This window comes from Papio anubis, unplaced genomic scaffold, assembly GCF_008728515.1.
Source record: "Papio anubis isolate 15944 unplaced genomic scaffold, Panubis1.0 scaffold1107, whole genome shotgun sequence".
Taxonomy (NCBI): Eukaryota; Metazoa; Chordata; class Mammalia; order Primates; family Cercopithecidae; genus Papio; species Papio anubis.
In genome coordinates this window covers 1-25,647 of record NW_022160197.1, presented here as the reverse complement: position 1 = coordinate 25,647, position 25,647 = coordinate 1, and the positions used below count along the sequence as shown (strand labels likewise).

The window sequence follows — 25,647 nt, the reverse complement described above, 5'->3', positions numbered from 1 at the left end:
TCAGTGTTTCTCTTTCCTAAGATGTTTTTTTCCTGTCTCAGAATCTCTTCTATAGGCTTATTTTTCTAGTTCTCTTTCCTTTGTAATTTGTGGTTAATACCTGGCCAATTGTTAGTGACAAATTCCTTTCCCAAGAGGATCCTTGACACCTAAACCAGCATATTCTCTCATTCTTTTAATCTGTTCTTTTCTTTTTCTTTGAGACGGAGTCTCGCTCTGTCGCCCAGGCTGGAGTGCAGTGGCACGATCTGGGCTCATTGCAAACTCCGCCTCCCAGGTTCACGCCACCATCCTCCTGCCTCAGCCTCCCGAGTAGCGGGGATTACAAGCGCCCGCCACCACGCCCGGCTGATTTTTTGTATTTTCAGTAGAGATGGGGTTTCACCGTGTTAGCCAGGATGGTCTCTATCTCTTGACCTTGTGATCCGCCCGCCTTGGCCTTCCAAAGTGCTGCGATTACGGGTGTGAGCCACCACACCTGGCCACACATGTTTATGGTAAAATTTTGTGATGGGAAAACTGTCATCCCAGAAAATTTTGAGACCTGATGCTTAGGCCTCAGCAGCTCGGAAAATACGTACTTCTGTCCCAGAACACCCAAACGTCAACCTGTCATTCTCCACCAGGAACAAAATGTAACTGGGGACGTTGTCGTACGCTTGCCCTCGTCACCCTGGGCGTGTTGGCTGGTATCCGATTCTTATGGATTCCCGTTCTTGCCTGCACGTGCCTGATAGCAGATCAACGACAATAGCCATTGGAAGCTTAGGAAAAGCGTTTGTAATGTGAAAAAATAGAGGACCCTTTAGCCATCACCTGACTTTCTGTTGAATTGGGAAATATCCTCCTACCATCCACGTGGGACGGCCTTCCCGATGTGACCCTCCAAGACCATCCCTGGGGGATAAAACCCCACAAATGCATCAGCCCGTGTGCTGGGGACGGGGCATCGTCACGCCAGGTGTGACTGGGAAGGAGGATGGTGAGGCAGTGTAGGGAAAAGAAAGATCAGACTGTCACTGTGTCTATATAGAAAGGAGTAGACATAAGAGACTCCACTTTCTTCTGCATTTGAGATGCTGTTAATCTGTGACCCTATCCCCAACCTTGTCCTTGCAAGAGACATGTGCTGTGGTGACTCAAGGTTTAAAGGATTTTGGGCTGTGTAGGGTGTGCTTTGTTAAACAAGTGCCTCAAGGCAGTATTCTTGTGAAAAGTCATCACCATTTTCTTAATCTCAAGTGTACATGTCCCTGGGTACTTGAGATTCAGAAAAACATGTACACTGCCAAAGGTCGCAGGGACCTCTGCCTAGGAAAGCTAGGTATTGTCCTGTTGGAACCGAACTCTCGATTCCCTCCTGGGCAGGGGTCGCCGCGAAGGATCACCGACACGAGGTTCACAGCAGAGAGTTATTTATTACTAGCGCGCTAGGGTCCCAAGCTCTAAGTTGGCCCTGGGACCCCGACTGCTTGTTACAGGCTGTTTATATAGGCAAACACAAGTTCAAACACAGCTTATGGCGCGAAATTCAAACAAAGCTTAAGGCGTAAAATGATTGGGTCTAGCTATAGCCTGAGCAAGGGGTCTTGGTTTAATTGGTTAGAGCAGGACCTTATGAGGTTCTTTCCTGGAGTTGTTGATTCCGGGAACTTCGAGGCAGGGTGAGACCCCTGGAATTGGCAGGGTGGGACCTCATGAGGTTGTTTCCCGGAATTGGCAGGGTGGGACCCTATCAGGGTGGGACCCTATCGAGGCAGGGTGGGACCCTATCGAGGGCCACCTGGTGCTAACTTTTTAGGTTTTGTGAGGCCTAGTTTCATTTCTTCCTCTTTTTGTGTCAGAGGCTCAATCTTGAGCCTCTTCTTCAGTCCTAAGGGTCTGGTATTGTTGGGTCAGAACCATAGCATGTACTATGTTTAATCTATTTTTAATAAGGGTGAGTAAGCGGTTGAGTATGCACGGCCCGAAAGTCAGGATGAGCGTGAGTAGGATGAGGGGTCCTAAGATGGTGGAGATTAGGGTGCTAAACCAAGGGGATCGATTGTACCAATTTTCAAACCAATTTTGCTGAGATTCTCTCTCTTTTTTTCTCTTGTCTAATCTTTCTCTTAGTTTTGCCATAGAATCCTTGACTGCTCCTGGGAATGATCTGCATAAAACAACATTGCTTCTTTTAGGGCTGCACAGGCCAGCCCTCTTTTTAGAAATTTCTAGTCCTAGATGGAGTTTGTAACACTTCCGACAGAAGTTAAAGAACTCTTCGGTAGATGCATGCCTGTTCTATGGCTCTAAGGGTCTCATCATGGCTTCTCTAAGTTGGGTGCAGATGGTATTTACACCAGCAGGGCGCCGATCGGTCAGCTCCAGCCTTCTCCCAATTCCTTAACAGGCAGCTGAGGTGGGGAGATAGGTTCTCTTTTAGGTCTTATATGAGTTTTGTTCATACTGAAGATCAAACTGATCTCAAGATGATAGTAGATTGAGAGACAACTTGTACCAACCACTTTAATAGTGGGTGCAGCTTATTTAAAACAGCTGTGGATATACAGGGGTGAGCTGGTATCGCCCACGCCCACCAGTCCACTCAGAGGGATAGTAGTGATTGGAACGCTGGGGCTGCCAGGGGTTACATTGAGATGCTGATGACTAGGGGGTACTTGGCCTATGTAAGTTCGGCCAGAAACTTCAGCCAGGGGTCGGTTATTGGTGTTCCCATAGCATCCAGTAGGATTAATGGAATTGATGAACAGTGGGCAATGCCTTCACAATAAGGAGGACTTGTTGCCAGGCATAACCAAACGTTTGAGGCAAGATAGGAACCTTTGGAATTCAGGGCACCGACATATTTCGGGTTAGGGGCCATCGGGTGATGTCTTGAGTTAGAGATCATTCAGGAGATCAAGGGTGAGGGCTCCTTTGAGGAGCCTTTAATTGGGGCTTCTCAGATGAATGTATATAGAACCAGGCTTCCTAGCTTCTAATAAGACCTGGTTTATTTTCTATAACAGGGGCAGTGTCTGGATGACCAATAGTCCTGATTTGGAGGGAATTTTAGGCGAGGTTATTGCTGAGTATAAATAGAGCCCCATATTAACCTGTTGTTATCCATCTGTTATCAGATTTTGCTGCATCTTCAAACTTGATCGCGGACCAGGTTGCAATTTCGAATATCAAGGGTTTGTGGTATGGGGCTGGACAAAGGACATGGTTATGTACCAAGGTTTTGTGGCCCATTTCCTCTCCATCATTAGTAGTCACACAGGACAAACTTGCAATATAAGTGAGTCAGATCTTCACAGTTTTTCATTTGTCCTGTCCTGAATCCGGGACAGGCATAAAACCCGTTCGGCTGATGGATACCCTTCTAGCCTGTCTTTTCCATTCTTGTCCCCGCATCCTGAGGAGTCCCTAATAGGATCCTGTGGGACCAGTAAACCGGGGGCCTGTGTCTTTTATCTTTCCTGCTATTTTTTCTAGGTTGAAATAGAGGTCTGGAAACCAAGTCCCTATAGAAATTCGGAGGTCTCATTTAAGACCTCTTGATTATTAAAATTAATTATCTGCCAGGTCAGGCTAAAATGGCCGTGGGGGGATTTAGCGTCAAAAGCATATACTAGAGGCGGCAGGGAAGAAGGGCAAACAATAAGCAGAGTTGAATCCCCGAAGAAGTCTTATCTTGGCGGGTTCTGAATGGAGTCTCCATATCTCAGGTGGTGTTGTTCGGGCATCTCTGGAAGCCTTGGCGTGGGATAAGTATGAATCCAAGTGGAATTCCGTCCCAGCCTTTGCTGGCTGTGTGGGCGTGGTCAGGAGAGCGATGTAGGGTCCTTTCCACGAGAGCTCTAGTCCTTGGAAGTCGGTGCCCGTCCTGCGTCGACAGGATCTCCCACCTGGAAGGGTGGCTGGTCTGTGGATGTCCTGGTTGGTACAGTTCTGCCAGGGGCCCAGATTTGGGCCTGGCCTGCCTGGAGTCCTTTTAGCCGGGCCTGTGGGTCAGTCTTAGGATGCGGAGGGGAGAAGGAGTTAAGCAAGGTTGACAAGGGGAGGTCCTCGTGAGAGGATTTCATATGGAGTAGGCAAAATGGTGCCAAGTATTTGGGCCTTAACAGACTAGGATAGGAGAAGTCTCAATCTTTTAAACCAGTCTCTAAGGTCAATTTAGTAAGGGTCTCTTTTATTGTTCTATTGTTTTCTGCCTGTCCTGTCTGGGGTCTATATAGGCACAATGTAATTTCCAATTAATCCCCAATATCCTGAGGCGTGACTTTACCCGCAGAAGCAGGCAGGCGTGTCTGACCCTGAGTGTAGGAAGTCCGAATCTAGGAAAGATTTCTTCCAAAATTTTCTTAGCTACTATGTGCCGTTTCTTGCAGGGTGGGGTGGCTTCTATCCATTCTGAAAAGTATCTAAACTTCAGTAAGTAGCTATATCCAGCATGGTGAGGTTTGCTGGTGAAGTCTATTTCCTAATAGACTCCCGAGGTTACCACCGAGTCCCGTTTCCTGCTTTGCTTTTCGGGTAGCCCAGCGTTTCACCTGCTGGGCAGACTGCCCAGGCGAATGTCACTTGCTCTATGAGTGTACCTGCCCTTGGGATTAGAAAGTCAGTTTTCAATTAACAATTTTTTGGCACTCGATTACTTGGTGTGAGCATGCATCTGCTGGATCATTCTTGGGGCTTCCTTTTTGAGGAAGGACTATTTCCTTCTTTTTCCCAGTTTCTAGTGTCTTTTGTTTTCTGTAGCCCTATGGCTCTTGCTTCTTCCTGGTCTTTGGGTATAAGTATGGTGGCTCGTTATGTGGCTGGGTGTTGTCAGGTTCTGTGGCTGGTCAGTACTTCACGCCATGGTATCACCAACCACTTGGTCAACCTGTCTGTTTCCTACTGCTGACTGGATCCTGTCCTTTCTGATGCCGGGGCGGTGAATTATAGCCATATTGAGGAAGAAAGGGCCTTTAATAAGGCAATTATTTCCAACTTTGTCCTTGATTTCGGCGACTGGGGTTGAGTTCCTCTTCTTTCATAGATACTTCCCATGAGTATGAGCGTTGCAAGGCATATCGGCTATCAGTATAAATGTTAGCTTTCTTTCCTTGGACTGGCTCTAGGGCCTTGGTTAGTGCTGGCCAGCTAAGCTTCACAGGCGATGCCAGGAGTGGTGTGCCCAATGACATGTCCTGCCATGCTCCAGCCCTCCGAGTACCTGAGTCAAAATTAACTGCTACCCCGTCTGTGTACCAGGTGTGATCAGCGTCTGGGCTCTTGGTCTTTAAGGTCTTCGTGTTTCATGGGTCTCAGCCAGTGCCCCTTGCGACAATCGTGTGGGCTTGGTTGGTCTTCTGGTACCCGGCAGCAGCGTGGCAGGGTTTAGGTGACTGGAGGCCAAGCTGGGCCGGGTCAAGTGTCCAGTAAGGGGCCTATTAGTAGTGGAGTTAGGCGTCGTTGGTGCTCAGAGTCCGGGGCTGCACTATGGCCTCTAGAGTATGTGGAGTGGCAACGTTAATTGCCCAGGGTTAACTTAGCAGAGTCCTTGACCCCAGCATGGCATTGGCTGTCATGATACAGGAGCATGGGGGCCAGCCAGCGCCACTGAGGAGTCCAGCTAGCCCGGACAGAATGCCTTCACCGAGGTCTTTTTTCCGAGGCCCCATTTTTTGGGTCAAGGACTCCTTTGGCAATCCTTGCCTTCGTCCAGGAAAGAGGAGTAAGGGCTTTGGTGTCCGGTAACTTACAAGGGCTGGGGCAAAGACAAAGAGTGCCTTTTTTAGTGCCTCAAAAAGCCAATTGATGTATCACCCGCAGGTGAAAGTGCTTTCCTTGGTGGTGAGTAAAGGGGGCGGCCAGCAAAACCGGGTATCCACAGCGACAGAACCCAGCAGTTCCAGAATTCACGTACCTCCCTGGGACTTAGAGTGGTGGTGGAAGTGACCACTGTCTCTCTATGCGCTTGGGGGTGAGCCACGCTTTCCCCTTCACTCAGGATATACCCCAGATATGTTACCTTGGTCTGGCAGGTAGCTGTGCCTTCTTAGCAGATGCCGGTATCCTTTTTCACCCAGTTCCTGGAGTAGATGTCTGGTGCATACCTTTTAGGTTTCCTTTGTAGGGGCAGCAGGGAGGAGTCAGCTCCCACATGTGGAGTAAGGTCATGGATTTTGGGTCGAGATGGAGTCAGGTCTCGATGAAAGAGCCTCATCGAGAAGAGAGTAGAGAGTTCTTGAATCATGGGAAGCGGGTCAGGTCAATTGGCGAGGTGCCTATAGGGATTTTTTTCACTCAAAGGCAAAAGAGTTCTTGGCTTTGGGGGCCAGGCAAACAGAAGAAAGCATCTTTTAAATTTAATACTGTATGCACCAGTTATAGCCTGGTTTTTAAGGTGCTGGTAAGTTATGAAGTTAGGGACGTGGATGGATGTCCATGGTTCTTTTGTTAATTCTCTCAGATGCTTGGACAGGCCTGTAATCCTGCGTACCAGGCTTTACTGTAGAAGAGAATTAATTTCAGGAAGAGCAAGGTCGCTTAACACTCAGTTCTAGGGAATTTGTTAATGTGCTACTATTGCGTTTACCTATGTGAGCCTCTCGGCTCATGGGATATTCTTGATGAATACGGGCACTGCCGTGGGCTTTAGATCAATTATGATTGGGGCTTGATACTTAGCTAGCCAGTCATCGTTCCGCCCAAGCAGGGAAAGTCTTGCAACCAAACATGGAAGCTGGTGACGGGCTTCGAAAAGCCGATGCTCATCTTGCAGAACACAGTTAAAAAGAATTTGGATGGGCTACGGCTGTCCCGATTTAATACCTGGGCCCCAGTCTAGGAGAAGTGGATTTGGGCTCCGAGCTTGGTCAGAAAGATCTCGCCTAGGAGGGTAAAGGGCATTGGTACCACCAAGAAGGAATGTGTCACCATTCCTTGTCCAAAGATTATCCCGGTGGTTAGTCCACGCGTACCCAATTTCCCCTGTTGCCCCCTGGACCCAGGATGTCTTGGGAAGACAGGGGCCCGTCTGCCTTTGTCAAGAGAGAACTGAATGTTGAGGCCAGTGTCACCCAAGAAGGTGTGGGTTGCCCCCCTAGAGAGTTAGCCGGGGGTCGAGGGAGGCTCAGGGCCTGACTCCCCTATTCGCTATCTTCACCTGGGGTGAGGACAGCGGCAGGTTTCTTTGGTCTTTGGGGCTTGGGGCAATCTTTGGGTGTCCTCGTTCTTTGCAGTAGGCACACTGGTCTTTCTACTTTTGGCAGCCTTGGCTTTTCTCCCTCTCCTGTGGTCCTTTCTCTTTCACTATTGCCTTAGGATTTTGTTAAATGCTTATCCTCTTCCGATCCCCTCTGATCCTCACAAGCTCCTCCTGTTCCTGCCAGCTAACCTGGCCCTTTCCTCAGGGACTCTGCCCATATACTTTTTCTGCCTCCCCTAACAATTCCTGTAATCCATAGGTCTGGATCCCATCCAGCCTCTGGAGATTTCCCTCTGATATCTAATGCAGCTTTGGTACATGAATGCCATAGCTATGGTGGCCTTATGTTCTAGGGCCTCCTGGGTCCGAATGGGAATTATGCATTTGGAACCCTTCCAGTAGCCTTTCCATGAAGGCTGCGGGCTTCGATCCCTTTCCTGAGTTATAGTTCTTACCTTGGCCCAAATTTGTTGAAGTTTCCTGCCCCTTTGAGACCCACCAACAGAGCCTGGCGATGGAGTCGGAGACTCTCCACCACCTGGTGCGTTTCATGAGCCCCAGTCCGAGGCGGGTGAGGGAAACCCCTCGTCTATTTCATTAGGGAGTTGGGTTGGGAGCCCCTGGTCCTGTGGCACATTTTTTCACGGGCCTCAGGAGGACTGCTGCCACCTCTTCAGTGGTTAGGAGGACCTGCAGAGCTGCTGGCAATCATCCCAGGTGGGCTGGTGGGTGAGAGAATGGATTCTATCAACGGGATTTAGGGCCTGAGGTCTTGGGAAAAGGAAGGGTTATAAGGTCTTCAGTGCGCAAAGTCAAAACAAAAACCAATGAACTTCGATTAAGTCTGGAAAAAAGAAGATCACTCCGTCGGAAAACATCAGTCCGGAAAGCCGGCATGAAAAGTGCGCAAAGGAGTGAAGTCAGGTGATGCGGACAGAAGAACATAGAGAAACCAAAGAGAGATGCAAAGGATCAAAATAAAGGACGAAAATAAAGAGTAAAGGGCAAAAGAAGTTAGAAGAGTAAAGAACCGAAGCGTCGTGAGTCAGGAAGAGGTTTTCAGGTCAGGGAAACAGGGTCAGGTCAGGGCGCCGGCACTGCGGATCTGAATTCCGGTTCTTTGGGGCCTCTAAGGCAAGGAGAGTGGGTGGGATGGGGAAGGGAATGGAAGGGTTCACCCAAAAGGAGGTTGGGACCAGATCTTCCCAAGTAATTATGTAGGAAGGCCACCTGGTCTGGGTGTCGAGTGGCCCAGGATCTATCACTTTGCTTTTGACCTGTAGGATAATTGAGAGGTTAAATGTTGCGTCACCATTGGCCACTCTACCTGGAGGTTGGCCCATTGAGACCCAGCAGAATGTTTTCCATAGATCCCATACAGGACTTCTACAGAGAGGTGGTGGGCTCGGCCGAGCGTCAGGAAGTGGAGGTGAAGTCAGAGTTAAAGAGTGCGTCCAGCGTCTGTCCCATAGTTCTGTCTAGAATTCTTTCCACGCACATAAGGACAAAATGAAGCAACATACAAGGACCAAACAAATGAGGAAGAAGCGGCCTTTGACCAGAAGTGAAACATACAGTTTCACAAAATGATATTAGGATGGCAGGGCGGCGCCCGCCTACAGATCGAGGAGGCTGACGGAGTGGAGTCAGCCTTCTTCCGTCCTATTGCAGAAGTGAGAAAGGTGCGGAACACGTCTGTCCCCTTCTCCACTTAATTATTCAGTGGAGTACTCCTCGATGACGAGCGAAACAAACAGAATGAAAGCGAGTACCTGACAGAGTTAAGTTAGTCCAGTCATTGCTGGTGGCCAGACCAGATGGGTCTCCGCCCGGAGGATGGGTCGAGGTCAGGGCGACCCCACTTCCGGCCAATGCAAATGTGTTGGAACCAAACTCTCGATTCCCTCACACCTGGGCAGAAGTGCATGAGGATCACCGACACGAGGTTCACGGCAGGGAAGTTATTTATTACTAGGGCGCTAGGGTCCCAAGCTCTAAGTTGGCCCTGGGACCCAGGCACACGCTTGTTACAGGCTGTTTATATAGGCAAACACAAGTTCCAGAAACACAGCTTATGGTAATTCAAACAAAGCTTAAAGTAAAATGATTGGGTCCACAGCTATAGCCTGAGCAAGGGGTCTTGGTTTAATTGAGACAGAGCAGGACCTTATGAGGGTTCTTTCCTGGAGTTGTTGATTCGGGAACTTAGTGAGGTGAGACCTAGGTGCTTGGGGTGGGACCTCATGAGGTTGTTTCCAAAGGTGGCAGGGTGGGACCTATCAGGGTGGGACCCTGTCGAGGCAGGGTGGGACCTATCGAGGGGCCACCTGGTGCTAGCTTTTTAGGTTTTGTGAGGCCTAGTTTCAGTCAAGCAGGCATTGTCAAGCTTTCTCCCCATGTGGTTGTCTGAAATATGAAAGCACCATTGGGAAGGAAAGACCTGATCCTCCCCAAGCCTGACACCTATGAAGGGTCTGTGCTGAGGAGGATTAGTGTAAGAAGGAAAAGAAGCCTCTTGGCAGCAGTTGAGATAGAAAAGCATCTGTCTCCTGCCTGTCCCTGGAGCAATGGAACATCTCCAGTGTAAAACAGAGATGTTCTGTTTACTGAGGAAAGGCTTGCTTAGGGCAAAGGTGGGGCAGACTAAAGCATAATTGCTGCTCTTTTGCACTGAATTTCTAGAGATGTTTGCATATGCATATCAAGACATTTTCCTTAAACTTATGTCACAAAAGTCTTTATTCATATGTGTTACTGCTGACCTTCTCCCTACTATTGAAACTAGGCCTCATATATAAAAATTTTTTTAACACCAGGTGGCTCTGGATAGGGTCCCACCCTGCCTCGATAGGGACCCACCCTGATAGGGTCCCACCCTGCCAATTCCGGGAAACAACCTCATGGGGTCCCACCCTGCCAATTCCGGGGGTCCCACCCTGCCTCGAAGTTCCCGGAATCAACAACTCCAGGAAAAAACCTCATAAGGTCCTGCTCTAACCAATTAGCATAAGACACCTTGCTCAGGCCATAGCTAGACCCAACCATTTTGCGCCTTAAGCTTTGTTTGAATTTCGCGCCATAAGCTGTGTTTAAACTTGTGTTTGCCTATATAAACAGCCTGTAGCAAGCAGTCGGGGTCCCAGGGCCAACTTAGAGCTTGGGACCCTAGCGCGCTAGTAATAAATAACTCTCTGCTGTGAATCTCGTGTCGGTGATCCTTCGCGGCGACCCCTGCCCAGGAAGGAATCGACAGTTCGGTTCCAACACTATGATCCTATTATCCTGCCACTTCCCTTTTTCTAAGATGGTAAAGATAATGATCAATAAATACTGAGGGAACTCAGAGACCGGTGCCGGCGTGGGTCCTCTGTATGCTGAGCGCCGGTCCCCTGGGCCCACTTTTTCTTTCTTTATACTTTGTCTCTGTGTCTCATTTATTTTCTCAAGTCTCTCGTTCCACCTACCGAGAAACGCCCACAGGTGTGGAGGGGCAGGCCACCCCTTCAGGCAGGGCTGGGGGCTTTGAGGTCCAGGTGTGGCTGTGTGAAAGCCCCCCGTCTGGTGTGCATGCCTGCCCAGTCATCCGCGTATCCTAACACCTGCCCTCCGTGCCTCTGCGCCCGCAGGCCATGTCGAAGGACACCGTGAATCTGGTGCAGATGCAGGAGCCGACTTTGCAGCCAGAGCAACAGTCCAAGCTCAAAGTGAGTGGAGCCGGTGTGTGTGGGGAGGCCGGGGTGCACATGGGGTTCGAGCGTGGAGATTGGTGGGCTACTGTCAGTGGGTAGGGCCAGGGGCGTGTACATGGGCAGCAGTGGGGCCCAGGGCAGGGCTTGGATGCCTCATTCCAAGGGGAGGTGAGAGACGCTGCTGCAGTGCCGCCCGAGAGGGAGGACCAGTGTTGGTGAGGGTGTCTGGTCGTCTGGAGGGCCTAGATCTTCTTGACATTCTCACCTCATTTCTTTGAGCTCAGCAGGATTTTTTCTATTTTATTGATTTTGAAACGGAGTCTCGTTCTGTCACCCAGGCTGGAGTGCTGTAGTGCGATCTCAGCTCACTGCAACCTCCGCCTCCTGGGTTCAAGCGACTCTCCTGCCTCAGCCTCCCGAGTAGCTGGAATTACAGGCACCCGCCACCATACTTAGCTGCTTTTTTATATTTTTAGTACAGATGGGGTTTCACCATGTTGGCCAGGCTAGTCTTGAACTCCTGACCTCAAGTGATCCACCTGCCTCGGTCTCCCAAAATGCTGGGATTACAGGTGTGAGCTACCGCGCCCGGCCCGTCGCCCTCAGTCCTGAGCTCACAGGCGGGGTTCACGCGTTGCCTGTTGTGGCCATTGTAGCTTTAACGTTTTCTTGGCAGAAGACAGAGGCTTCCTTCAGCACAGCGTGAATCAGGGCGGTGGTGTTGGGAGGTCTGCCGCGCAGTGGCCCTTCTCAGGGAAGCCGCAGTGGGGGCTGTTTTCTGCCGCTGGGGAGTTTGGGCTCCTGAAAGCAGCCCCTCAGCGACTGCCGTCCCGGCCGATGTCACCTGTGTCTGTGTGTCCGGCTGTGGCATCTGCAGGGCCCCAGGTGCCCGAGACGCCTGGAGCCCTCCCGTCCTGGGGCAGACACAACCTCTGCATCGGTGCTGAGCATTTTTCTGGTTTTAAAGGCTTTTCTCTTTTTCTGTGGCTTCTCAGCAACTTGTCAATGAGGAGAACTTACGGAAGCAGGAGGAGTCCGTGCAGAAGCACCATCAGACCTTCTTGGCGTCCATCAGGTGAGCGCTGCCCAGGCCAGCCGCAGACGGGGCCCCGCAGGTGTGAGTCGCTGGTCCTAGGCGCTCTCCAGCTCTCCCAGGCCTGGCCGCTGTAGGCTGGCGCCTTGGTGGGGGCACTGCCCCTCTGTCCTGGCACGACCAGGCCGCTGTATCAGGGCCTCACCCTCAATCTGCTCTTGCTGCGTGGCTCGGATGTTCGTGTCCGTCCTGGTCACACCACTGCTTTCCCCACAGGATGGCTGTCACCGTGTTTGGGGAAAGATTTCGTGCCTTTGTGACAGAGCGGGACACAGTGACAGCCACGGTAAACGTGCGTGTCCCGGGCAGGGCTGGCAGGTGGCTGTGGGGCAGCTTGTGGGGGCCTCCTGGAACCCCGGATCCTATCCCCGGGTCCTGTCCCTGCTAGCTCTGCACAGGCCCTGGAGCTCTCCCAGCATGGAACAAGCCCAAATTGGACCTGCTGGTGGGGGCTGCTCCTCAAGCTGGGAGAAGAAAACACAGTTGCCAGCCTGGGCCACACAGTGAGACCCCATCTCTACACATGGCACGTGCATGTCATCCCAGCTTCTCAGGAGGCAGAGGCAGGAGAATCACTTGAACCCAGGAGGCGGAGGTTGTAGTGAGCTGAGATCCTGCCACTGCACTCCCACCTTGGGACAGAGCGAGGCTCCTTCTCAAAAAAAAAAAAAGAAAACAGAAGGTGACCCTGACACCATTTTGCAAAAACCTTTATTCCTCAGAAAACCCTGAGAGTTTGAAGTTCACAGATTCCTCTCTCGTTTACAGCCTCACTCTTTGTGCGCAGGCGCCAGCCTAGTGTGGTGGCACACCACGTCGCACACGACTGCGTCCTCCGTCCCCCGCTGCCCAGCACACAGTAGGTGCCTGGCACGCAGTGGGCACTTGCTCCGCCGTGGTGCCGGCGCCCTGAGCTGTGACTGCAGCGCCTGCCCGTGGCGTCGCCAGTGTGACGGTGAATGTCGCAGGTGGTGTTGCCTCCCGTGTTGGTGAGACGGTGTCACGTGAGGACACGAGGGAGCTGCTTAATGCACCGTTGACTTCTGTTTGTATTTAGAGACAGTGTCTCACTGTGTCCCCAGGCTGGAGTGCGGTGGCACCATCTCGGCTCACTGCAAGCTCCGCCTCCCGGGTTCACGCCATCCTCCTGCCTCAGCCTCTCCTGTTGCCAGGATTACAGGTGCAGGTCGCCGTGTCCGGGTAATTTTTCTGTTTTGGTGAAGATGGGTTTTCACCCTGTTGGCCAGGCTGGTCACGAACTCCTGACCTCAGGTGATCTGCCCATCTTGGCCTCCCAAAGTGCTGGGATTACAGGGATGGGCCACCGGGCCTGGCATAAACGATTTTTCTTTCTTTTTTTTTTTTATTTTTTGAGATGGAGTTTTGCTCTTGTGGCCCAGGCTTGAGTGCGATGACGCGGTCTGGGCTCACTGCAACCTCTGCCTCTCGGGTTCAAGCAATTCTCCTGCCTCAGCCTCCCAAGTAGCTGAGATTACAGGCATGTGCCATCATGCCCAGCTAACTTTTTGTATTTTTAGTAGAAATAGAAATGGGGTTTCTCCATGTGGGTTAGGCTGGTCTCGAACTCTCAACCTCAGGTGATCCGCCTGCCTCGACCTCCCAAAGTGCTGGGATCGCAGGCCTGAGCTACCACGCCCAGCCGGCGTAATTGATTTTTAAAACAAGTTAGAGATTTCGGGTCAGCCTTGTTTTCCAGGAATAAAGTACCATTTTAGTGGCCAAGAAAGTAGCAGAGGGTGTGGCCCTGTGACATATCTGGCTGAGTCTGCCCAGGGCCCTGCTCAGCGACCGGGGCTTTGCAGGATTTATGCTGCCATGGCCCTGAGCGAGGGCGCTGTGACGGCCCCGCCTGCCTCCTGTAACCGCGTGGCTGTGGGATTCCGGGCCGGGAATTCGGGTTCCTGTGCTGCCAGCACACAGCCCTGTGCTTCTCCCTTGGGCGGAGAGAGGGTGGGGGCAGCCCCGTGCATCTCTCCCTCGAGGAGGGAGGAAGGGTGGGGCAGGCACGCCAGTGCGGTGTCTCCGCTGCAGGTAGTTGGGCTGACGCTGTTGGCTGGCGGGGTCTACTCTGCCAAGAATGGGACAGCTGCCGTGGCCGGCTTCATCGAGGCTGGGCTGTTCAAGCCATCCCTGGTGAGCGAGAAGTCCCGCATCACGGTGCTGGAGGCGCTGCAGCACCCCTTCCAGGTAGAGGCGCGAGCCTGGCCCTCCCTGAGTGCGGTTCCTGGCTGAGTCTCCTCTGCCCCACGAGCAGAGCCCGCCTGTGCACACCCTCCTGTCCTTGCACACCCTCCTGTCCTTGCACACCCTCCTGTCCTTTCCCTTTCTCGGCATGAGGGGCACCCGCACGCCGCTTCATGCCTGGGTTTTCTTTAATTTTAATTTTTTTTTTTTTTTTGAGACGGAGTCTTACTCTGTCGCCCAGGCTGGAGTGCAGTGGCCGGATCTCAGCTCACTGCAAGCTCCGCCTCCTGGGTTTACGCCATTCTCCTGCCTCAGCCTCCCGAGTAGCTGGGACTACAGGCGCCCACCACCTCGCCCGGCTAGTTTTTTGTATTTTTTTTTTTAGTAGAGACGGGGTTTCACTGTGTTAGTCAGGATGGTCTCGATCTCCTGACCTCGTGATCCGCCCGTCTCGGCCTCCCAAAGTGCTGGGATTACAGGCTTGAGCCACCGCCCCCGGCCCAATGCCTGGGTTTTCACTGTAGCTTAGGGGTCTGCATGATTGAGACCCTTCCCCCGTCTGCCTCGGTCTCCCCTGCTCGGGGCTCTTGATGGGACCTGGGAGCACATCGGGGTCCTTGCAAGTCCCGGGACTTGGGTGTGCTGGTGTGTGTCGGGGAAGCTGCTACAGGCCACGGTGTCTGGCGGCCTCCCTGGGGAGCCGCGCCCCTGGCCAGCCCCTGAGGTGCCTGCTCTCCACACGGGGGTGGTAGGGTCTCCACAGGTCACTCGGTGGGTAATGAAATAAAAGCCAATAAGGAACTGGAAAATGCCCCCAATCCCTGCAACAGTCACCCAGTCTCCCAGTGGGATGGGGTTCCAGCTCCTGGCCAGTCCTGGCTGTGCTTTGGGGCAGCTCCGTTTCGGTGTGTTACCAAGCGTGTCTGTGCTGTGGCGGAGTGACCCAGTAGGCGCTTCCCTTCCCCTCGGCAGGTCCGCCAGCTCCTCAGTCATTGGGGCGTGCTGGAGGGGTGTTGTGCTGCAATGTAGTCCCGGTGTGCCTGGGACCGGGGAGGTGCAGGGAGGGTTCCCCGGAGCTGGGCCGTGCTGTGCCCCTTGCTGGCACTCAAGGAGTCACCCAGTAGCTTTCGGCTTCTGAGATGCGACTGCTTTGACCCTGTCGGGGATAGGCTGTCCGTGACCTGGGCGGCACCCGAGTGGAGTCACAACAGGGCATGCGGCCCAGAGGCTTCCTGAGCAGGGAGTGTGTCCCCCAAGCCCCCGTCTTCCCTGGCAGCCCAGCCTGGAAGCGCGGGTGCGCAACATGGCCATAACAACAAGGAACATGAAGAAGAACCACGGCCTGTATAGGAATGTCCTGCTGTACGGGCCGCCAGGCACCGGGAAGACACTCGTTGCCAAGGTGAGAGCACCTGGCTGCGCAGGTGGGCCAGGGACCGCTGGGGTCTCACCTGCCTGCAGGTGTCTGGGGGGATCAGTCGCCTGGGGAATGGACTCTCCTTAGTCCTTTGGCCACCCTCATGTAGGGTCAGCGTGCTGGTGTGGGTAACAGCGCCTCCCATCTTCCAGGCAGGGGACTTCTCCACTTTGGCAGGCTGTGGCTTCCAGGCTGTGGCTTCCAGGCGGGGGCGACCGGCAGGGGCTCCACACTCCGGGTGGAGTGCGCAGGCTTTGCCGAGGCAGATGGAACATCTGTTCTGTCTCCCCTCACTTTTCCCGTGTAGAATCTCGCCCTGAACTTGGGCATGGACTACGCCATCATGACAGGCGAGGACCTGGCCCTCATGGGGCGGGAAGGCGTGACTGCCATGCACAAGCTATTTCACTGGGCCAATACCAGGCGGCGCGGGTGAGATGTCCCCACCGCATGCACACAGGCCCTTCACTGCGGCCCAGCAGGCCGCCTTCGGGGAAGGGGGTCCAGGTGGCTTTCCGGGACCTCGTGGTCTTTCTGCAGCTCTGTCCTTGTGGCCACGCAGGAGGCCCGGCGGAGGGTCCCTCGGAGGGAAGGTCCCCTGAGTGTGGACCCTGGTGGACATGAGGCCCCCAGCCTGTGGAGGCTGCCAGTGGGATACTTGGCTCAGGGCAGAAGGGAGGTGGGTGGGTGTAGGGGCAGAGGGGTCTTCACAGCTGCAGGGGCACCACCTCCACAGCCGCCCTCCCTCCGACACGCGTGCAGGTGGGCGTGGGCACCAGCTCCTTTTGGTACAACCATTTGGAAGTTAGCTGAAGACAGCATGGCACACAATAGGGTGTGTGCCTATTAAAGTCACACACCGTTTAATAGATTAATAGCTGGGAGACCCTTGCGACCTCAGCTGTCCCGGTTGGCACCACGTTCCTCATGGCTGGCACCCTCCCCTCTGGCCTTTGACCTTTCACTTTAGAAGATCCTGCCCCTGCTGTGGACGCTGAGCGGCCGCCAGCGCTGCACTGGGCCGGGTGGGGGTGAAGCCTGCAGGGCACAGTCTGTCGCCCCTGTGTGCCGTTGGCTTCCCAGGGCCTTGTGAGGCTGGGCCGTGGTCAGCTGCCCAGAGGCCAGGCTGATGGGCTTCTGTCAGACCCAGGACTTAGGGCTCCTGGTGGGGCAGAGGCTGCACCCTGTAGGGATCTGCCCGCTCAGCCTGCTCCCGCCACAGCCGGACACTGCTGTGGGCCGCTCCAGGTGTCACTCTTGCCTTGCTTGGCCTCCCTCTCGTTCACAGCCTCCTGCTCTTCATGGACGACGCGGACGCCTTCCTTCGGAAGCCAGCCACTGTGTCACTAAGCCTCTGTCTGACCCCGGGGGTGGTGGGGCAGGTGTGTCCGTCATCCTGGATCAGGCCGCAGCCCATGGCTCAATTCCTTTTTCTCTAAGTTTTGAGTGAAAACCAGCATTTTTTTTTTTTTTTGGTCAGCTTAAAGTTAAGGTTTGGCTTTTGAGGGTTGTTTTGTTTTGTTTCGAGATGTCGTCTGCAGTCTCTTGTCGGAGTGGAGTTCAGTGGCACGATCTCAGCTCACTGCAACCTCCAGTTGAAGCTATTCTCCTGCTTCATCCTCCCAAGTAGCTGGGATTATAGGCACCTGCCACCATACCCGGCTAATTTTTGTATTTTTACTAGAGATGGGGTTTCACCATGTTGGCCATGATGGTCTAGATCTCTTTTTTTTTTTTTTCTTATTTCATTTTGTTTTATTGTTTTTTTTTAAATTTATTTATTATTATTATACTTTAAGTTGTAGGGTACATGTGCATAAAGTGCAGGTTTGTTACATATGTATACTTGTGCCATGTTGGTGTGCTGCACCCATCAACTCGTCATTTACGGTCTAGATCTCTTGACCTCGTGATGCACCTGCCTCAGCCTCCCAAAAGTGCTGAGTAATTACAGGTGTGGAGCCACTGCCACCCAGTCTATTTTTATTTTATTTGGCCCAGAGAAAGTCACCTCTATCCCTTTGGCTGGCCTGCAGTGGGCGTGGTCTTAGCTCTCTAACTCACCTCTGGAACGGCCGATCTCCTGCCTCAGCCTCTAAGTGGCTTCTGGGATTAGGCATTTTTGTATTTTTAGTACAGATGGGTTTCCGCATTTTAGTCCAGGCTGGTGGACTCCTGACCTCAAATGACCTCCCAGCCTGGCCTCCCGAAATGCTGGGATTACATGCGTGATCCACCACGCCCAGCCATACAGTTCTTATGTTAAGACAGGGTCTCTGTCGCCCAGGCTGGAGTGCAGTGGCAGCGATCACAGCTCACTGTTTCTCGACCTTTCAAGCTCAAGCCGTCCTCTTGCCTCAGCCACCTCGTGGCAGGACTGCAGGGCATTTTCATGCTGCAGGCTAATTTTTGAGATGGGTTTTTGCTCTTGTTGCCCAGGCTGGGAGTGCGATTGGTACAATCTTGGCTCACTGCAACCTGCTAGGTTCAACCAATTCTCCTGCCTCAGCCTCCCAAGTAGCTGGGATTACAGTCTTGTACCACCACGCCCGGCTCATTTTGTATTTTTTTTAGTAGACAAGGGATTTCTCCATGTCAGTCAGGCTAGTCCTAAACTCCTGACCTCAGGTGACCCGCCCACCTCAGCCTCCCAAACTGCTGGGATTACAGGCGTGAGCCACTGTGTCTGGTCCCAGCTAATTTTTTTTTTTTTTTTTTGAGACGGAGCCTCGCTCTGTCGCCCAGGCTAAAATACAGCGGCGCAATCTCAGCTCACTGCAAGCTCCGCCTCCCGGGTTCATGGCATTCTCCTGCCTCAGCCTCCCAAGTAGCTGGGACTACAGGCGCCCACCACCACGCCCGGCTAATTTTGTTTTGTATTTATTAGTAGAGACGGGGTTTCATAGTGTTAGCCAGGATGGCCTCGATCTCCTGACATTGTGATCTGCCCAGCTCGGCCTCCCAAAGTGCTGGGATTACAGGCGTGAGCCATCGCCCCCGGCTGTTTTTTTGTAATGTTAGTAGACATGGACTTTCCCCTCGTTACCCAGGCTGGGCTCAAACTTCTGAGCTATCAGAGATGCTCCCGCCTTGACCTTGTGAAGTTCTGGGATTACAGACGTGAGCCCCCATGCCCGGTCAGGGGTTTTTTTGTTTTTGTTTGTGTTTTTGTTTTTGAGACAGAGTCTCACTCTGTCGCCCATGCTGGGTGCATCGGTGCGATTTCGGCTCGCTGCAACCTCTGCCTCTCAGGTTGAAGTGATTCTCCTGCTTCAGCCTCCCACGTAGCTGGGACCACAGTTGTGCCACCGAGCCTGGCAGATTCTTGTATTTTTAGTTTAGACGGGGTCTCACCATGTTGGCCAGGATGGTCTCAAACTCCCTACCTCAGGTGATCTGCCCGCCTCGGCCTCCCAAAATACTACGTTACATGCATGAGCCACCGTCCCTGGCCCTGGTCAGGCTTTTGAGTTTAGATCCATGAAAGTGTGGCCGCGTCCCTGCTCCCTGCAGGAGGGAGGCCTGTGGGAGCTTCTGCTGTGGCTGTTTACAAGGCTTTGCTCCTGGTGCCTAAGGCTGGAACCTTCTCTCTGCAGGAGGAGATAAACGAGGACCTCAAAGCAACCCAGAATGCCATCCTAAACCACATAAAGGATCGCAGCAACAAGTGAGGGAGCCCCTCGGGTCCTGGGCCCCCGGGTAGGGCTTTGCAGCCATGGCCCTACATTGGTTCCCCACCGAGGGACCTCAGGGGCCCTGGATCACAGTGCAGGGCAGCACCCATGGCCTCAACGTGCCCACCTCGGATGTCCCCTGGGAACGGCCCAGCTCGGGACAGCATGAAGTGTCATTGAGGAACATGTGGGGGCCTCCTGGGCAAAGCTGGAGTCAGTCCTGTCCTCACGGCCCGGTGCGATGCCGCCCCAGCTTGCAGGTCCCTCTGCCCCTGGGTTTCCGCGGTCCTGTGCCTGCAAGGGAGGCGGTCTGATGGTCTGAGGCTCTGCTGGGGCCTCCCTTGGAGGGTGTGGGTGCCCTGGGGTGGGAGATGGAGACACGTTTGCTCCCACGGGAAGCTGGGCACGAACAGGTCCTGTGTGTCTGAGCAGAGCCTGGGGCCTTGGCCCCCACTGTTGGACAGGGATGCTCCCTCCAGGCTTGGGGCCCTCCCCACATTGTGCGTCCTCCGTGAGCTGCTGCCCAGAGGTCCCCAGTAGGTGGATGGCCCCATGGCCAGGCTCCCTAACCCCTCCCAAATCCCCTAAGTTTGAGTTTTCTTGGTCTCCTGGGCCCCTCCAGCCCTGGTCACGTGTCACACGGAGGATCAAGTCCTGCCGGGTGGCCGTGGCCGACTCCTCAGGCGTGTTGGGCTCCCTGGCTCAGCTGCTGCCGGTAGACGCTCCCTGGAGCCCTGGCTCAGGTCCTTCCCAGAGAGGCAGGGCTGGGACCCTGCTGAGCCTCCGCTGCACCCGGGCCCCCAAGGTCCTGCTCCTGGCTGGCGTGGCCACTCCTGACATGGACTCTGGGTGCCGCATCCCTGCTCCCAGCACGGCAGGGCTCAGGCAGCAGGAGGAGTGGTGGTCCCGGCGCTGCCTATCAGGCTGGGCGAGGGTCAGCAGGGAAGCGCCACATGGGATGAGAACAGAGGCTCCGGTAGCCGGGCGGGGGGACAGCTGGGCGTGGTGGGGCAGGCGGTGACCAAGGCTGTGCCGCGTCCTCCCGGTGTTTCCTGTGCCCACCAGCTGCCCCTTTAGATTCTCCGGGAAAGTCCCCCTGGGGGGACTAAGGAGCCCGTGTTCCCCTCGGGGCAGCTTGGCCGGCAGCCCCAGCATTTCCTTCCCCATCCCCACTCCGCAGATTTATGCTGGTCCTGGCCAGCTGCCACCCCGAGCAGTTACACCAGGACATCCATGGCTTCATCGATGTTATGGTTCACTTCGACCTGCCCGGGCCGGAGGAGCGGGAGCGCCTAGTGAGAATGTATCTTGACAAGTATGTTCTTATCCCGGCAACAGAAGGAAAGCAGTAAGTGTCTCCTCTCACCCACCCCTGTCCAGGGACCCTCGCTCTGGGCCCACCCCCGGACCTGCTCTCCAGAGGATCCCAGCAGGCCCAGTCTCCGGGGTGGCACCGCCTCCCTGCCCTGCGGTTTCGCGCAGGAGCCCTGTGGGCCCCAAGGGTCCCAGAGGCTGCACCCAGGGATGTGCCACCACCCTTTCCTCATCCCCACCTGAGAACAGCCTGGTGGTGTCTCCTCGGGTTTGGGGGGCAGCGTCCACCATCACTTACAAACCTTCAACTTTTTTTTTTTGAGACAGTCTCGCTCTGTGCCCCAGGCTGGAGTGCAGTGGCACGATCTCAGCTGACTGCAACCTCCGCCTCCTGGGTTCACGCGATTCGCCTGCCTCAGCCTCCTGAGTAGCTGCAATTATAGGTGCCTGCCACCACACCCCACTACTTTTTGCATTTTTGTAGAGATGCAGTTTCACCATGTTGGCCAGGCTGGTGTCGAGAAACCCTGACCTCCAGGTGATCTGCCCTTGTAGCTCCCACAGTGCAGGGATTACAGATGCCAGCCACTGTGCCCAGCCAGCCTCAGGCCCTGGCAGTGAGGGGAGGTGACGTGGAGTGTTGCTCTGAGACCCCCATGTTGGGATTTGAGAGAGACGCTCCTCATGAGAGCCTCATATTGGGACTGGAGAGGATCCTCATGGTCCCCTGCTGGCTGCTGGCCTGGCCTTCCTCAGCTGCCCACGCCTGGCCCTGGAGCCTCATGGTGTGGGGCATGGCTCCGGCTGCACTTGTACCCTGGCCCCTTCAGGCTCCCACAATGGCTGGTGGTGGGTGCAGAGAACACGGTGGGCAGAACCCTCCAAGTGATGAGGAAGTCCCTGGGGCTGCAGCGGCTGCCTCAGGAACACACTCAGATGGTAGAGGCTGCTCCACCTCTTAGATCCCCCAGGTCGGGTTTCTGAGTCCTTCTGTGCACCTGACCTAAATTCCTGCTGTCCAGTGACAGCAAAAGCCCATTTCTGTTCCAAAGAGAGCCTGGTTCCCCCTGCCAACCCCTCCGCATGACTGCCTGCTTCATGCTAGCCCAGCTGTCCCGGCCTCAGTTTCCCTTTGGCCCTTCCCCGCGCTGGGCACTCTCACTCCCACGGCTGCTCATAGCCCTGGCACCATGACTTGGCTTCTGTGGCCTCCAGGGAGCTGCTTTTGCTGGAAGTCAGAATGCCACTGCCACTGTAAGGGCCATGCGCCTTGTGGTGCTGAGTGGGCAGGTGTGGAGCAGGGCTGGTGTGAGGGGGTGCTGCCATCTCCAGGCCCACAGCAGCCGCCACCTCCTGCTCAGCCCAGACCTGGTTTGCATGAGGGAGAGGGCGGAGTTTGGCTGTCACAGGAAGAGCCCCTCCCAGGGGACATCTGGCATGGGTGCCCGCCTGGCTGCCTGTCTTCCGGCCCCCACCTCGTGGTGTGGGAGCCGCTGCCTTGGCCGGCCCACTTGGGAACTCCTTCCCCAGGCGCCTGAAGCTGGTCCAGTTTGACTATGGGAGGAAGTGCGAGGAGATCGCTGAGCTGACCAAGGGCATGTCGGGCTGGGAGATCGAACAGCTGGTTCGAATCCTGGCAGGTGAGTCGGGCTCGGGCTCACCCACCCAGACGGGAGTCCAACTGCTGTGGAGACGCCCGGTTGCGCCTGTCCCAGCACCAGTGTCACACAGGAGCTTCTGTTGAGGGGTTTTCGGCTGCGCAGTGACGCGGGGCACCCGCCCCAGTCGGCCACTCCACACACTGGCGCGCCCCTGCTCCTGCCCTCGGAAGGGTGGGGCATGTCCGTGGCTGACGGTCACAGGTCAGGAAGCCCGTCCGGCATCCTAGTATCCGGGCTCTGCCAGGTGGGCCGGGAGGCTTTCGATGCTCACCTTGGCAGACGGGCACCCCCTGGTGTGAATGGTCATCGGGACAGGCCCCGCCTGAGTTTGGTGCTGGGGCTGGAGGGATGTTGTGTTTCCTGGACCACGTCCGTTGCCTTGGTCCTGCTTGACGGGCTCAGACACATGGGCAGGAGTGACCTCTGATTGTCCCACAGCCGGCTGCTCCTTGGAGGACCCCTCCTGCAGCTCCGTGGCTGCTGCAGGGACGGGGAGCCGGGACTCAGAGCAGTGTGGGCGTGGCCATCCGGAAAGCTTTGATCTTTGGGGGTTGCTGGAAAAGCAAAACCAGGTCTGTGGGGCCGAAGGCACCAAGGCCATGCACAGGCATCGCTGCCTCTGGGGTCTGCAGAGTCTGTGTGACAACCTGGTCACTCCACCTAGCAGCGCTTTGGTGTGTGACAGGTTCATGAAGTAGCCAGTTACCTTGATTTGAACGTTGGAGCCGGGGGCTATAGGGGCTGTATTAGTCACTTATGCCGCTGTGACAAAGAGCCCCAGATCTCAAACCCCATCCTTGTGGGTCAGCTGAGGTCTGTGTTCCAGGCCGTCCCCACTTGGGACCAGGTCTGTTTCCACAACTAAGCAAGCAGAGGCCAGGCGTGGTGGTGGCTCAGGCTTGTTTTCCCGGCATTTGGGGAGGTCAAGTCAGCCAGATTATTTGAAGCCAGGAGTTCAGGACCAGCCTGGAAAGCAAGGGGAGACCCCATCTCTACAAAAAATAAAAATAATTAGCCGGACCCAATGGTGCACGCCTGTAATGCCAGCTGCTTGGGAGGCTGAGGTGGGAGGATCACTTGAACCTGGGAGGTGGAGGTTGCAGTGAGCCGAGTTCGTGCCTGAACAACAGAGTGAGACTCTGTCTCAAAAAAAAAACAAAAAACAAAAAACAAAAACCCAGGAGTGTGGTTGGCTACTGAGCCTGCCCTAACCACTGGGGCGTGTGTCCCCACAGCTCTGAAGGCAGAGGCCCAAGGTCAGGGTGCCTGCTCCGTCCCCCCCGTGCAGTGTTCTTTGCTGGATACTCATGTGGCCCGAGAGGTAACCCGGCTCTCTGGTGTCCTTGGGGGCAGCTCATCCTGCGCGCTCTGATGGTGGTGAGAACCACGATGCCCATGGTCCTTCAGTTGTGTTTTGTGCTGGGCACTGGCTCACACTTGTAATCCAGGACTTTGAGAGACCCGGCGTAAATTGGTGCCTGAGCCACCACGCCTGGCTAATGTTTGTATTTTTAGTAGAGACGATGTTTCACCATGTTGTCCAGACTGGTCTTGAACTCCTGACATGAGGTAATCCATCTGCCTCAGCCTCCCAAAGGGCTGGGATTCAGGCGTGGGTCACCGCGTCCGGCCAGTTTTCACTGTACAAGTCTTTCACCTTCTTGGTTAAGTGAATTTCCAAGTATTTTATTCTTGCCGCTGCTATTGTAAATGGAAACGGTTTCATAATTCCCCGTTCACATTATTCACTGTTGGGATGTAGAACTGCAGCTTTCTTTGCTGTTGATTTTGTATCCTGTAAGTTTGCTGATGTCACGGCGTTTTTTCTTCCAGTATGGATTCTAGGACTTTCCACATATAAGATTATGTCATCTGAGAACAGGTGATTTTCCCTTTCCATTTTCAGTTTGGATGACTTTTCTTTTTCTTGTCTAATTGCTCTGGCCAGAGCTTCCAGTGGTGTGTGGAATAGAAGCGGTAAAGCATTCTTGCCTGGTTCCTTACCTCAGAGGAAAAGCTTTGTTTTCACCACTGAGTATGTCACCTATGGGCTTGTGATATGTGGCTTTCATTGGGTTTAGGGCGTATCCTTCAATTCCTGGTTTGGTGAGTGTTTTTATCATAAAGTGTGAGGCGGGTGGATCACCTGAGGTCGGCAGTTCAAAGACAGCCTGACCAACGTGAAAAAACCCCATCTCTACTACAAATACAAACGTAGTTGGGCATGGTGGTGCATGCCCGTAGTCCCAGCTACTCGGGAAGCTGAGACGGGAGAATCGCGTGAATGCGGCAGGCAGAGATTGCAGTGAGCCGAGATCGTGCCATTTGCACTCCAGCCTGGGCAAGAACAGCAACATTGTCTCAAAAATTAAAAAGAAAAAAAGTGGCCAGGCACGGTGACTCACGCCTGTAATCCCAGCACTTTGGGAGGCCAAGGCGGGTGGATCACGAGGTCAGGAGATCGATACCATCCTGGCTATCACGGTGAAACCCTGTTTCTACTAAAAATATAAAAAATTAGCTGGGCATGGCCCCACCTGGGACTGGGTCTTGCCGAGAATCCCACCCAGGAGGCCACGTGACATTTAGCTGTCACTTCTGGTGGGCTCTGCCAGGTCCCGTGCTTCCTGGTGGGGTGGCCCCGTGAGCATCTGCTCAACCCCTTTCCTCCACTGGGCCCTGGGTGAGGTGCAGCCACTCGGGTGCACCCTGAGGGTTCCTGCACCTGTTTGAACTCTCTTGGGTCGGCTCAAGATCAAAAATGATGTTGAACAGACCTGGGCCCCTGAGCCACAGTGGCGGTCCAGCTCCAGTCGGTATCTCCCCACACAGTGGCTCTTGGCGAGCGGTGGGCGCTGCAAGACAGTACGAGCACCACGTGGTCATCCCCATGGCAGGTCCCGTCGTGGCAGCCGTGTTGTGGGAGGATGGTGCGCTGCTGCCCCTTTACCCTGTGAGATGAGTCCTGCCTCTGGGAGGCACAGCCGGGACGGAGTGAGGGACCCCCTCAGCTGTCCGGGAAGCGTCCCCTGCCCTGTGCTTCCTCCAGGCGTCCTGGTGCACTCCCAAGCACAGTGCCCAGTGGGGGTGCCCACACCTTCACCCTGTGCTTCCTCCAGGCATCCTGGTGCACTCCCAAGCACAGTGCCCAGTGGGGGTGCCCAAACCTTCACCCTGACCCATGGGTGGCTCCCCTTGGGGACTCCACGCCTTTCACTGGCACTGGGATGGAGAGCGACCTGTCCATGGCAGAAGGGCTGCACCTGAGGTGCTTGAAGCGACTCCAAGGGCCACAGTCCCAGCAGCTCCAGCCTCTGCGTGCTGGATGCCAAGTCCTGTGGAGGCACGGGTGACCTTGATGCTAGCACCTATGTGCCCCGAGGTTGGGCAGTGGCTGCCTCTGCCCTGGAG

At 54.6% G+C, this 25,647-nt stretch overlaps 1 protein-coding gene across 1 annotated transcript; it reads left to right on the top strand.

Moving 5' to 3' along the window:
* Positions 1-10,617: 10,617 nt before the first annotated feature.
* Positions 10,618-23,278, top strand: LOC101012756 (ATPase family AAA domain-containing protein 3C-like). The gene is given in 10 exon segments (XM_031661223.1): positions 10,618-10,887; positions 11,868-11,947; positions 12,182-12,251; positions 14,018-14,227; positions 15,447-15,572; positions 15,895-16,019; positions 16,876-16,927; positions 19,184-19,254; positions 20,442-20,609; positions 22,106-23,278. Coding segments are annotated over 10 exon segments (1,191 nt in total). The 5' UTR covers positions 10,618-10,812; the 3' UTR covers positions 22,320-23,278.
* The last annotated feature ends 2,369 nt before the right edge of the window (positions 23,279-25,647 follow it).